This window comes from Protomyctophum bolini (genome assembly GCF_963924005.1).
Source record: "Protomyctophum bolini genome assembly, chromosome: 15".
NCBI classification, from domain to species: Eukaryota; Metazoa; Chordata; class Actinopteri; order Myctophiformes; family Myctophidae; genus Protomyctophum; species Protomyctophum bolini.
In genome coordinates, this window is record NC_137876.1 from 35,259,514 (window position 1) to 35,272,377 (window position 12,864).

At 40.7% G+C, this 12,864-nt stretch overlaps 2 protein-coding genes across 5 annotated transcripts in view; one reads left to right on the forward strand and one right to left on the reverse strand.

The window, feature by feature from the left end:
* Positions 1 to 8,088, forward strand: part of LOC308330087 (single-stranded DNA-binding protein 3) — a 57,815-nt gene extending 49,727 nt beyond the window's left edge. For 3 of the 4 annotated variants that reach the window (XM_080784745.1, XM_080784746.1, XM_080784747.1), the window contains 4 exons: positions 136 to 214; positions 582 to 610; positions 2,276 to 2,377; positions 4,853 to 5,129. In XM_080784745.1, the coding sequence (XP_080640871.1) occupies positions 136 to 214; positions 582 to 610; positions 2,276 to 2,377; positions 4,853 to 4,882 (240 nt within the window). In that variant the 3' untranslated portion in view covers positions 4,883 to 5,129. Of the gene's footprint in view, positions 1 to 135; positions 215 to 581; positions 611 to 2,275; positions 2,378 to 4,852; positions 5,130 to 5,159 lie in introns of those variants that run through there. The other variant, XM_080784748.1, reaches the window with a different exon arrangement.
* A 1,463-nt stretch (positions 8,089 to 9,551) lies between these two features.
* Positions 9,552 to 12,857, reverse strand: LOC308329843 (ankyrin repeat domain-containing protein 34C-like; the record flags this gene model as incomplete). Its single annotated transcript, XM_080784345.1, has 3 exons — positions 9,552 to 9,664; positions 10,731 to 10,938; positions 12,852 to 12,857. 3 exons carry the CDS (start codon positions 12,855 to 12,857, stop codon positions 9,552 to 9,554), a joined length of 327 nt encoding a protein of 108 aa, XP_080640471.1.
* Between the last annotated feature and the right edge of the window lie 7 nt (positions 12,858 to 12,864).

The following is a 12,864-nucleotide window of genomic DNA, read 5'->3' on the forward strand; positions in this document are numbered from 1 at the left end:
TCAAGTTTCAAGTTCATCAAGTAGAGTACAAATGTGTTTACAGTATGTAGACAGAGGACACCTTAAACCTAACTCTGTAAAAGTAATTTTGTGTTATGGTTATTAACAAAGATTGCTCCCAATCTTCTTTCCTAGTTCCCCATGGGACCTGGGCCTGATGGGCCAATGGGAGCTATGGGATCTATGGAACCACACCACATGAACGGATCTCTAGGTGAGTTAAAGCACTTTATGAGTGTATTTGCACTGTTTTAACTGTTTTAAGAAATAAACCACATTGTCTTATATCATTTCTCTCGGGCAGAAACCTTGTATCTCCATATTGCAATTCCATTCACAGTATGAGCTTGTGGATGAGCTTATTTGTTTTGAACCAATGAATTAATCAATAAAGTATTAACAAACGACTACATTGGATAGTCCCCCATTTTCTAAGAAGTAACAGGTTTGGACATACAAGGTTTCCATTGACAGTGCCAATATATTAATCACTAGACCATAATCCTTATGACAGTATTATCACTTTTCTTTCCCCTCATTTTCCCGCTCCCTCTTGTGATTCTTCTGCCACTCCCCACCAGGCTCTGGAGATATGGATGGGTTGCCAAAGGTTTGTAAGCATTGCTTTCCTAGAAGTTAATTATTAGTAGTGTATAGTGCATAGACCACTGATTCTCAACATGGGGATCTGGGGCCAAATGGACCTTATGGGTGTGTAACCCACCGAGTCTACATATGGACCAAATCTCAGTGTATGACCCATGTTTATGAGTTGCAAGTATTTTGAATGAATTAATGAATAGTTTATTTCAACTATCAGCCCCTCCCCCTTTATCATACAACTACAGCTGTGGTGTCCGTTCAGGTGGATCACCACCCATCACCACCCACCAGGCAAACCAGGCATACTTAAATGTCTCAGTGCCACCTGACGCCTTTGGACGTCTCCCCCTGGTGGCCGAGAGTGCCAATGGCGCCTTTGGACGCCTTTTTTGAAAAAAAATGTTTATTAATATTTTGAAAATTCCTCAATGCACAATATAATTACATTTTCTTTATTTTATTTATAATTGGTGGCTTCGGTGGCAACGAGGCCCAAAACTGTTATCCAGTTGGTAGCACTGGATGAGTTTTAAAGGCGCAGTGAAATGAAAAAGATGTTTTTCACACTTTTAGACCATATCCGTGGTCATCATATGGGCATACCTAACAATGGATGCCAAAAAAATGGGAAAATTCTCATTTCTGTGTGTTTTTATATCAAAGGTCCATAAAAACGATTGTATTATTTATTTATTAAAACGAAAACGTGCTGCGTGATGACGTGTAGAGATACACATCGATAAAAGCCAATAAAAATGAAGCTCACCCGTTTAATTCCCCATATCTGCGCATCCGTCCAACACAGCTGCTTCTGATTACAGAAATCCTCCGTTTTTATTCCCATTCAAGATAACATCCAGACAGTGTATTACTCGGTTTCAACTTAATCATCACGCTAAAATATGTATCTGAAACGTTATAGGGTAGAAATAAGCCACATAACAGTAAACTGGTGTAGCTGGCCGACAATCTGATTTGTAAACAAACACACACCATGCGTGTTGCGGATAGCATAGCTACCGTCCCTAGCTACCGTCCCATCGCCTGAAGGGATGCGACACTCTGATTGGTTCAGAAACTTCAGAACTCAGTTTCATGTGGAAACACCATTTTCATGTTGTTCACCATTTCCGTTTCACTGCGCCTTTAATGAACTGTTGGGTGTGTCCACATAAAAGCTTGATTTGAACAAATACTGTACACTTTTTGGGAAAAGTTCTTCCTCCTTATATTATAATAATACCGATGATCATGTTTTAGGGTAGAAAAGAATTGTGGCACTCCATCTCTTTAAAATGTATGTAATCCTTCACTGGTATATTTGACACAATAACCATTCCTCAACAATATATATTTTTTACAACTCTAAACACTAATAATACTTTACTTACTTATTTAACGTTAATAAATACATTAATTCTGAAATATCACCGGGTGCTGCTAGTATGAGCCATGAGGGGTGTCCCCATTCACCAAAAAGACTATTAAAGGAAACACTTTCAGAGATTTTACAAAAGAAAAACTATTTCTGAAATAAAACAAATGTATTATTTTAAAATCTAGAAGTGAATGTAGATCAGATGTTTTTACTAGTAGGGCTTACTGTAAGTGATTAATTCATAATGTATTTTTGTAACTGAAGCGTTTGTTTTTCTTCTGCATCATTCTCCAGAACTCTCCTAATAACATGGGGGGCATGAACAACCCTCCTGGCACGCCGCGAGATGATGGCGAGATGGGCGGGAACTTCTTGAACCCATTCCAAAGTGAAAGTGTAAGTAGAGCCCATGAAACGACCTCTCACCCTTAACAGCCTTTCCCCCCTTGACCTCTGACCTGTGACATGAACATACCATTGGCACAATGCAAGCAGAGGAATCAGTCCTTAAAAAATCAAATGAAATCTCAAACTAGTGATTGTGGTATTGGGGTGCAACAGTTCATGAAACTAATTGATGTAATTGATTATGGAAAATCGATAATCGATTTGAATGAAAATAATTTATTTTAGGTCAAAAATGTGACATTTCACCTTTAAAGTGCACAAGCTTGCTTGTAGATATGCTATTTCAGATTAATTTTTATGTTTGTGCGACAATGACCTAGTATCAGACTAATCGATTTAGTTGAGTATTTAAAAACTCTATAACTTAAAAATGTAAAAGCGTGCTTGTCAATTAGAAATTATTCCATCGATTACTTTTTCAATTAATTGAATACGAAAATAATTGATGGTTGCAGTCCTATTGTGGTTTCAAATCCCTTCCTCTTTGGCTTTTGTCATATTATTCAGTCGTGTTTCTATATCCAGTTGGCACATTTTGGAATTAAAACGTTCTTTATTTATGCTTTGTGCCCACCAGCCACCGTTTTCACTTATTTGATGATAGTTATGGTCTTAGGTGCTTTTTGGAATAACCAACAGTAGACCCATACCAATGCTTTAGTTCTGCTTGCATTACAGCTACTTAACTAATCACTTAAACTTCATTACCCACTTGATTACTGACTTGATTGTTGACAACGAAACAACCAGAAATGTTAAATATTTTGACCACAGAACAGTTAAATCAAACCTAGTGTCCACCTAGTGTCCATCCTAGTTACTAGTTATTTTTCTTTCTTTTTTAAAGACAGTGGTTCTCAACCTTTTCAGGCCGTGACCCCCAAAATAACCATATTTGAATTTGGGACCTGCCTTGCAACGTTTTATTGATCACCTATTTTCTCAAATTTCTCAATGTTTGACAATTTTAAGTATAGTTTGTTGATGACTTTTGACACAGTGATGGTCTTATATTTTATTTTATTTTAGCACTAATAAAATGGTCTTAAAGGTCCTTAAATTGTCACTTTATAAATGTGCAGTTACCCTGTATGCACATATACTGTTTGTTGGTTTGTTTAAACTAAGGGTTAGTTCAGATTTTCAGACTTACATTTGTAGGAAATACTTGCCATTAATATAGTGGTTGCAAAGGTATTAATTGATTGCCTGAGTTCCGTGGTGGGTGTTCTGCTCTGGTTTTGGTGAATATTTAGTAGTTCCGGTCATTTGGGGTCCACAAAACTAGCGTCATTTGTATTGTTGACCTATTTCTACCATATAGGGAAACGTTCGGAAAAACCTCTGTCACATGGAACTATTTTTTCTGTCCAGTATCACTACGCCAGCAGCAGCACAAAACAATAGTTCCAAGGTCAACAATACAAATGAGTGAAATGACGCTAGTTTTTTTTAATGGGTGGCTCCCAGTGCCCCCACCAAATGACCGGAACTACTTGATATTTATTCACCAAAACCAGACAACTCATCCACAGGACTCAGGCAATCAATGAATACTTTTTCAACCACTATATTGATGGCAAGTATTTCCTACAGTTTAAGTCCAAAAATCTGAAGTAACCCTTTAAATTCAAAAACAATGTTGCACATTCAGCAAATCATTTAGGGACCCCCCTGGGGGTCCTGAGTCCTGACCCACAGGTTGAGAATCACTGGTCTAAGAGGCCATGTCCACAGCAAATGTTTTTTTGAGCAGTGGAGCTCTTTGTATATCATTTCCAGAGAGCTATACATGCACAGACTCACAGAGTGAGGCACGTCGATCCAACCCTCTGCATAGAAAAGCAACATTGATGAGCAGCACTCATTACCAAAAGCTGAACTATTTTAGATTTTACTACTTGAGGCGCGCAGGGTGCTTCGACAAAACAATGCCAGAGCGCAGCTCCTAGCTTTATTGTAGAAATGCAGAGAGGTGCTGCTGGCCTGACACGTTCCATAACTTAAGTTAGCCAGCGAGGGTTGTGAACTTCATAGTTCTACTGCTCCTTTTGGTCCTGTAATAAAACTGTGCAGGTCTCTTACACTGCCCCCCATAGGAAAGCCAGAGCATAGACATCTAACTAATACTCCCGATTCAACCAATCTGCACAATGTTGAAATTAAAAATACAAATACTATTTGAGTCACCTAGCTAGAACCTGGAGTCTGTGCTTCCCTTATTAAGGGTATTTCACACTCAATTGCGTGCCAGTGTTACACACCGAAAATAGACAATCTACAGGCTCACAACATCTCGTGAGCTTGTAAATCTGCTATTTTAGCTGCACAACACGGCACACAACCTGGTATATATCAGCCATTACCTTGCTGAGCTTGCGGGCCCTCTGCTGTTTCAATGTTGTCAGTTACATATCCACTCATTTGTGACACCCCCTCCCCCTTCCCTTTCTCTCTTTTCAGTATTCACCCAACATGACGATGAGTGTGTGATTTTTATTTTATTTGTCCTTTTTTGTATTTTTTTGTTTTTGTTTTGTTTTATTTCCCTCCCCCTTATTATTTTTTTACCTCTCCACCTGATTTATTTTAATTCCCCGATCCCCTACTTCACCTCGGATTGGACACACACACACACACACACACACACACACACACACACACACACACACACACACACACACACACACGCACTCTTTCCCCCAAACTCCCCAACTGGAAACCTCCCCCCTACTGCCCCTTTTCCTCTCTGAACTCTTTGGCCACACAGCCTTCTGGGACCCCCCTTGAGCATGCTGGGACTCTGATTAAGACGGGGCCTCCCGGAGTGTGCAAGATGGCCGCCGGTATGAATAGGAAGCAGTCGCAGAGCCGCAGGAAGAGCCTCCTCTCTGATTCTGGCCCTGGCCTCCCTGGCTTCATGTCAGGGTCTGGACAATGAGCCAAGGGAAGGAAGTGAGAAATGAGACTGGATAACACTGCCCTCTGCTGAGGACACCGTGTTGGGGGTCTGGTAGCAGCCTTCTAGAAGCTTCTCAAGCATTATGTTGGACTTATTTTGTGTTTTTGTTTAGTTTTTTTTTGTTCCCAATGCGTTCAGTGCTGGGACAGATGAAATGGCCTCTGTCTTTCTTTGCCCCTTTGTCTTTCTCTCTGTGTGTACATTTTTGACAGAGGTGTTGTGATGATCAATGAACATTTTCCATTATATTTTTTTCTTTGTATGTAATGTATCATGACTTTTTTATTATTATTGGTATATGATGATCATGATCATTTTAATATTAGGTTTCCAATTTATTTTAATTTCTCTTAAGTGCACATTGCTATAATGAAGACAGGATACACACACATAATAAATGTGTGTACAGAATGTCGAGTACACTTTCCATCGAACCCCCACCCCCAAGTTGCCATTCTAGGGAAAAACTTGATGAAATCTTGGTTTAACACGTTCTGTATGACTGCAGCGCCCCCAATAGGCCCAATCTAGAAGGTAAGACTCAACCCTTCATGGTACTTAAAATTTAGGTTTTATTTTTTCCATCTTCCAGAGAGGCTTTTTAACTGCTCTGGTCTAACTGTTTAATTATCTTGTTCACATGACATCTGTGTTTAGTTGTTTCTTTGTTTCTTTTATTTTTTATTTTTTAGCTTCCATGCAGTAAAATGCACAGCAATATTTATTTATATTTGAATTGTCTCATGCATCATTGTACTTGATTGCTAGGTTTTATTCCCTGTTTTAAACTCCAGAACTTGTAGCAACTGTGTAAATATCCAAAGTCTGTCCTATACATCTTCAGTCACTGTCTCATCGCCTCTGTCTCTCGTTTACTCCCAACATAAAAAGCTGAGTTGTCGTGTACACTAAGGAGGGTTTTGTGTCATTAAAGCCTGATTTATAGTTGGTTGTGCGCTGATGTCACACACTGAAAATGGCTGATCTCCAAGCTCACAGTACGTGGTACTGTGATGCATTGTGAGCTTGTAGATCTGTTCATTTCAATGCACAATACCAGTGCGCAATTAAGTATAAATCACTCGTAACATGAAAACGCGCCCTTAAAACACACTGTGATCTATCTGTATGCGCTCTCTGTGAAATTATTACTCTACACAACTGTCGGTGTAACTTGCCCGTGAGAGGACATTTGGGATTTGTTCTTGTGTGCGCATTACCCAGGATGCAGTGCTCCTTCTCTGCCCCCGACCCTGCATGAGGGGGGATGGACTCTGATTGGACCCCTAGCTTTCTTCTGGCGGAGTAGCAAATCAGGAAGTGGTGAGTTGTTGCCATGGCGACTGTAGCTAGTGGCCTCGCTCCCTTCGTTCACCTTGGAGAGAAGACCCTGTCCGTCTTTTACCCGTTTTCACCCTTCTACTTAGCCAATAACACCAGACGACACAAATGCTCACTAATGCACACACATACTCACAGACAACCCTTTTCTCTCGTTCTATCTGATTTTGTAATTCTCCATCTTATTTGAAACCTTTTCTTTTCCCTCCCAATTTTTGTTTTGTTTTTGTAAATACTGTAAAATGCATTTTGATATCATTGACATGTTTTGATATTTCAAATCACAACTAACAAGCTGATCAGAGGTGTGCTGATTTGGGCAATTGTGTATTTTGTTCAAAGAGATGGCATGTCTTTAAACCAGAAATTTATATGAATGACAAACAAACAAAACAAACTGGAGCTGCTGCGTACCAATATGGTACTTCACCTCATCACAGACAACCTGGGGCTTTACTGTACATAACGGCACCTCATCGCAGACAACCTGGGGTTTCATTGTACATCACAAACCCAGAGTCCAACAGGACACGGAAGGACCTCTGTTGGCCAAGACTGAGCAGCTTTAGCTAACTCACTGTCAAGCAGATTCATTTCAAAACAATTAGCCACTTGAAACCTGTAGCTTCCCTGTTCTGAGCATATCATAATAGGCAAACATTTGTCGGAAATTAGCAAACCTACAAGCTCACAACGCCACAAGTTGTGAGCTTATGGATCGGCTATTTTCGGTGAACACATTTGGTGTTGAGGGAAAAGGAGTGGTCAAGGGATGGGACCCTGGGGGACCCTGGTCAACTAAGTTTGTAGGGTTCAAGTGGTTAAAGAATAAACCGATCTAAAGACCTCGCTCTCCTCTGCTCTTGTATGATGGGGCTATGTAGTTGGTCACCAGTATTGTTTTTACTCTCTTAGCAGATACTTTTCCAGAGCGAAGGGGAAATGGTCTGTTTTCATGATGGAAGGGTCCCTTAGTCATCACTCACACTGCTGCGAATGCATCTCAGCTTCTCTCTTGGGTTTTCTCAGCCACTGATCACTGAAACGGAAAGCAGGGCACATGTACACAACGCACTGTCTCTCCAAACTACACCAAGGACCCCAGAGTACTGACTTTACTATGAAGGATTTTTTTAAATCTATTTAAAAAAGAAAAAATTAAAAAAAAAGAGGTGGGGGAGAAATTTAAAGAGGAAAACAAAAACAGATTTGTTCTTCTTGAAACAAGGAGCTAGAAAATTTGAAGGGAACATGGGTTTCCTCCCTTGTACTATGAGATACTGTTGTATAAAATACACTACTCCCTCTCTCTCTTTCTGTCCTGTAAGTAAAACCGTCACAACGTTGATCATTTCTGTATTTCTATTGTGCTGATGTATAATACTGTAACATTCATGGGTGAGATAAGGGGGGGGGGGGGTTATGAGCGGATGGGGGAGAAAAGGAGAGATTCTTCTGTTCTGTTCCTCATTTTCTTCTTGATGACAAAGCAGTATTGAATATGAGGCAGTCTGTCCTGGGGGGGGGGGGGGGGAAGGGGGTGGTTGCTTTGTATCTCATGTTAGGGTAGTTTCAGATCCTAAATGTCTTGTGTAGTAAACTAAGAGGTTCTTCGTACGTTTCTTTATATTGTAAAGTTTCTTTAGACAAAAAATGTTGCTTATTGGAAAAAAGGTGGGAAAACTGCATCAATGATAAATGTAATTTGTTTTTTGTTTTTGTTTATTTTTCATCAAGTTGTCGGTCGTTTTTGCCTGTGTCCCCCTTGTTGTAGATACATATTAAAAACAAATAAAATGACTTCACTCCTTTTGCCATGAACATGTTTCTTTTTTTGGATTTATAGAAACTTTTGATAAACATTTGTATGTACTGTAACTGTACAGTATGTTTGCCATTGAATTCCATGTAGTTTTGTTTTGGCTCTACTGCTCTAACGATTTGTGAAAGGGAAGCTACATTATGATTATGACATGATGACCAACTGTATAATAATCTATCTTTAAACTAATTATTGGATTATGGAGAAAACATATTTTTTTGTGTGTGAAGTCAGGTGTGCTCACTGTGGCTGCGACATGACGTCACAGGGGGGAATGCTTAAAGCAAACATTAAAACTTGGCTGCCACGTGACGTCACAGGGGGACATGCTGAAAACATGCGGGCCATGAATAAGACAAACAAGAGTCCATAGACTGGGCTGCCTCATGATGTCAGTCAGTTGGAGGGGCTAGCGCCCCAGCAAATCTAAACATGATAACTGTGCTGAATGGCAGCGAAGATGCTTCTGGCCCATCTCACAGCAGAGAGAGGCGAGCGGGGAGATGATGGAAGAGGCGAGGTGTAATGGGGCCAGAAGGGCCAGTCTCAGCTGGGGCGTCCTGCCTGAAGAGGGTTGTGGATCAGAGCTCATATGCCACACTCCTGCCCTTTGAGGGCGAAAGCTGGGATGGGTCCTTCATGTGGGAGTCTGGTCAGCCAGGGGCGGAAGGTAAAAAGAGGGTGGGATGACATTCAGACAAAGGAGGGTGTTCCTAAACTTGCCGGAGATGTGAGGGGCAAAGGGGAAGTTTGTTGGCAGACGTCTTTGGGGTCATTCTGTCTTGAGGTTCAATATCCAGATGTCAGGACTCTCTTAGGCGCTTGTCTACTCTGTCCTGCCTGACAGGAATGGTCTTCTGTAAGAACGACAGAGACACTGTTATGGTAGTCGTCATCTACCTCTACCTCATCTCTTCTGTTTCTGATTTCTCTGTCCTGAACCAAACTCCCTCCGATTCCTCGCTGTCCTGGAGTAGTAAGGGTTTATCTCCTCATCTCTTTGCCCGTTCTCTTCATCCACCCCTGCGCCAGCCTCCCTACTTATGTCCTCCCTCCTTCTGCAGGCCTCCCTGCATCACGCCCTCCTCGGAAGCCTTGTTGAGATGTGTCAGGTTATGTATGGCCAGCCATGGTTCAGAGTTCAGACCACCTTCTGGGTGCCCCGGACCACTCCGCTGGAGTCATGTCACCGGGGGGCGGGGGGGGGGGGGGGGGGGGGGGTAAGTTGCTGCTGCTGCTACTTCCCTGTTGACCTATGGTGCAAGAGCAAATCATAGCAGTAGGCAGAAATCAGCCAAATGTCACTGTGCACTGTGAGGGACAGGCCCGCTATTCATGTGTGCTTGCATATGACATACTAGTTCCCTTTCATTAAGACAGTTCTAGGTAAATGGAATAATGAGTAATTATCAAACAGATTCTGTCCTAGATTGTAATTGGATGAGTAAGCTGTCAACCGTCTCTGATAATATAAACTTTTTGATTTATTGGGTGGACTACGTGGAAGGGTAGTATAAGAGAATTAATGACAGAAAAATAGGAGAGTTGGAAAACTCAAGAAATGACTGAGGCTGTGTGCCAAGAAAGATCTGGCTATTGATCCCGAAAATGGAGCTAAACCAGACTGTTAGTTTATCATGCCAGATAAATGTTAATAAACACCCCCATTTTTTAATGTGTTACCTAGCAACCATTCTGCTAAATGGAGACTTCAATTATTTGGCACTTTTTTGTTTATTGCATGAAACCTTCCAGTTATATGTATTGTATTACTGTATGTAGTAACTGTTTTTGAAAAACCATCTGGCAGATGCTGTGGTTTACAGTGATTTTACAACATCTAAGGGTTTTTTTTAGGCACTCCACTATTTGGTAATGTTTGATTTATAAAAATGTGTCACTAATCTCCACACTCTGATCTACTCTTACTCAAGAATGAATGATTGAATATAGTGATATCAAGCACCAGGTATTTCCCCCTCTTGCTTTGTCTAGACTTGCCTTCTTCTACACAGGCGTATAAGATAATACCCAAAAGCACATGTTTCTGCATACACAGACATCCATGGGCACTTTGATGATACTGTTCCTTACCAAATACCAGCATATTAAAAGTTTTAATTTGTTGTAATTTAACACAAATATTAAAAATATATATGGAAAGAAATGTGAAAATAATTTCATTGTATACCAAAGAATACTAGTTCCTATCTTACTAGTTCCTCTGAAGTTGAAGTTGTTTCCTCTCTCAGGTGAGCTTGTCTTGAGGATGATGTCAGAGGGAGACATGCAGGACACAGGTGAGGTGTCTGGGGAAGGAGGTACATTCAGGTAGTGCTTGGTCACGGGGCTGCCGTTCATATCCATCTCTGTGGCAATGATGATGATGTCACAACCTTTGGCACAGCAGCCGTCCATTAGTACCTGGAGTGGAAAGTTCCATTTAAGTTATTGATTTAAATTTGTAATTAGAATATGCTAACTTAATCCTACAGGAACACATGTTCTCTATTTAAGTTAAGTTTGCACTGAATGGAAGCCAAAACTGTCACGTTTGTGCATGCTTAAAGTTGACTTGAAATGCATAGCTGCAATTGTGTCCTTTCAGTCTAATCTTTCATTAAATAATATACACTCCCATAGACATACAGTATAAGATGGATATTTCCATGCATAGCAAGGCTCTGCTTCTGTATCAACTTATTCTCTGTGGTGGTCAATATAGTAGGGTGCATAATGCATATTAGACCCTAGACTTTTTCACTATTTGGGATTGAGTATGGACACAATGTAGAAATACAAGTTTGTACTTTTACAAGTAAAAGTACAAAAGTATTGGTATCAAAATGATGATCTTTTCATATATCTAAAGTACGTGTAGAATAATAAAAAACCCAGATCGAAGCTTTTTAAACTGATGAAGCCAAAAGTTGGGGGCATATCGTTGATTCCTTACCAAATGTACAGCTTTATTATATTGGTCTGGCACAGATAAAATAAAACACATGATACTGTAAGTTGGTGCTCAAAAAGACAAAACTCATTGGCCTAGCCTATAGAACATTAGACTCCTTATTGTGCACTTTTAATGTGAGAATATACATGGCCTTGCTGGCTAGGCCTACTATGCTCCCTACAATACATGTAGGCCTATGGATGGGAAGAATGTGAGGAAATACTTGAAGATTCCTATATGTCAATTTACTCATCACTACTAAAGATCAAATTAGCCCTTGTGATTTTTTGGGGGGATAAACAATTACCTCAAGAACAGATATACAATTAGTGTAATATAAAAATAAAAATGTGTGTGAACTGTACCCATTCTACAATCTGTTAAAAAATAATTTCAATCAATCAAATTCAATCTGTGTGTGTGTGTGTGTGTGTGTGTGTGTGTGTGTGTGAGAGAGAGAGAGAGATAGAGAGAGAGAGAGAGAGAGAGAGAGAGGGGGGGGGGACAGAGAGAGAGGTCAGAGAGGACAGAGACAGAGATCATGTGTACCGATTTCTGTGAGATTTGGACAAAATCTGTAAGAGCAAAAAGTGTGTCAGATTTGATTGATTTTTTTCATGACGGAAATGGGCGTGGCCTATATGGGAATTTACGATTCAAGAGTTATAGGGAAAAACGTAAAGTGGGCTGTTATAGCGCCACCATGAGGCCGACTGATCTAATTCCCTTTCAATTCATTTTCATAATTATTATGAACCTCCCCCCAAGTCTTGTAAATATGGGGCTTACGGTCTCCAAGGGAAAAAATACTTAAATTGGAGCCTTAATTAGTCTTTGATCTTCCCATTATAAGTCCATGGAGAACTAATTAATTAATATCAATTAAACTATACAACGGATCTCTTAGAAAAAAATACAAGCAGACGATTCCCGATGAAGCCGGTCGATTTGACATATGGCTCGAGTGTGTGCGGCAAAAACTGTGGGAGGAGTAGCGCGGCAAAGTATCCTCATTTACAATAACAATAGTCTGGTTGCACTAAGGTAGCCTGGCGGCTGGCGCGGCCAAGCTCATAGCGAGGATGTTTCCTCCCCGCATAGACGAAGACGCGAAGTCCAGACTCATATGCGGGGAGGAAACATCAGTGAATCCTCTCTATGAGTCTGGCCGCGCCAGGCTACTAATAAAGCGCATTAGAGAGATCATATGATGAGAGAGTTTTCCTCCGAGGTGGAAATTTCTGGTGACGCGAGGTGAGAGAGAGAGAGAGAGAGAGAGAGAGAGAGAGAGAGAGAGAGAGAGAGCTCAGAGGCGTTGCGCAAGAGGCAGAGGAGGGTTTATTTATGTTTGTGGACCAATAGAAATGGTCGTGAGGTCAACCTCCATTATGACG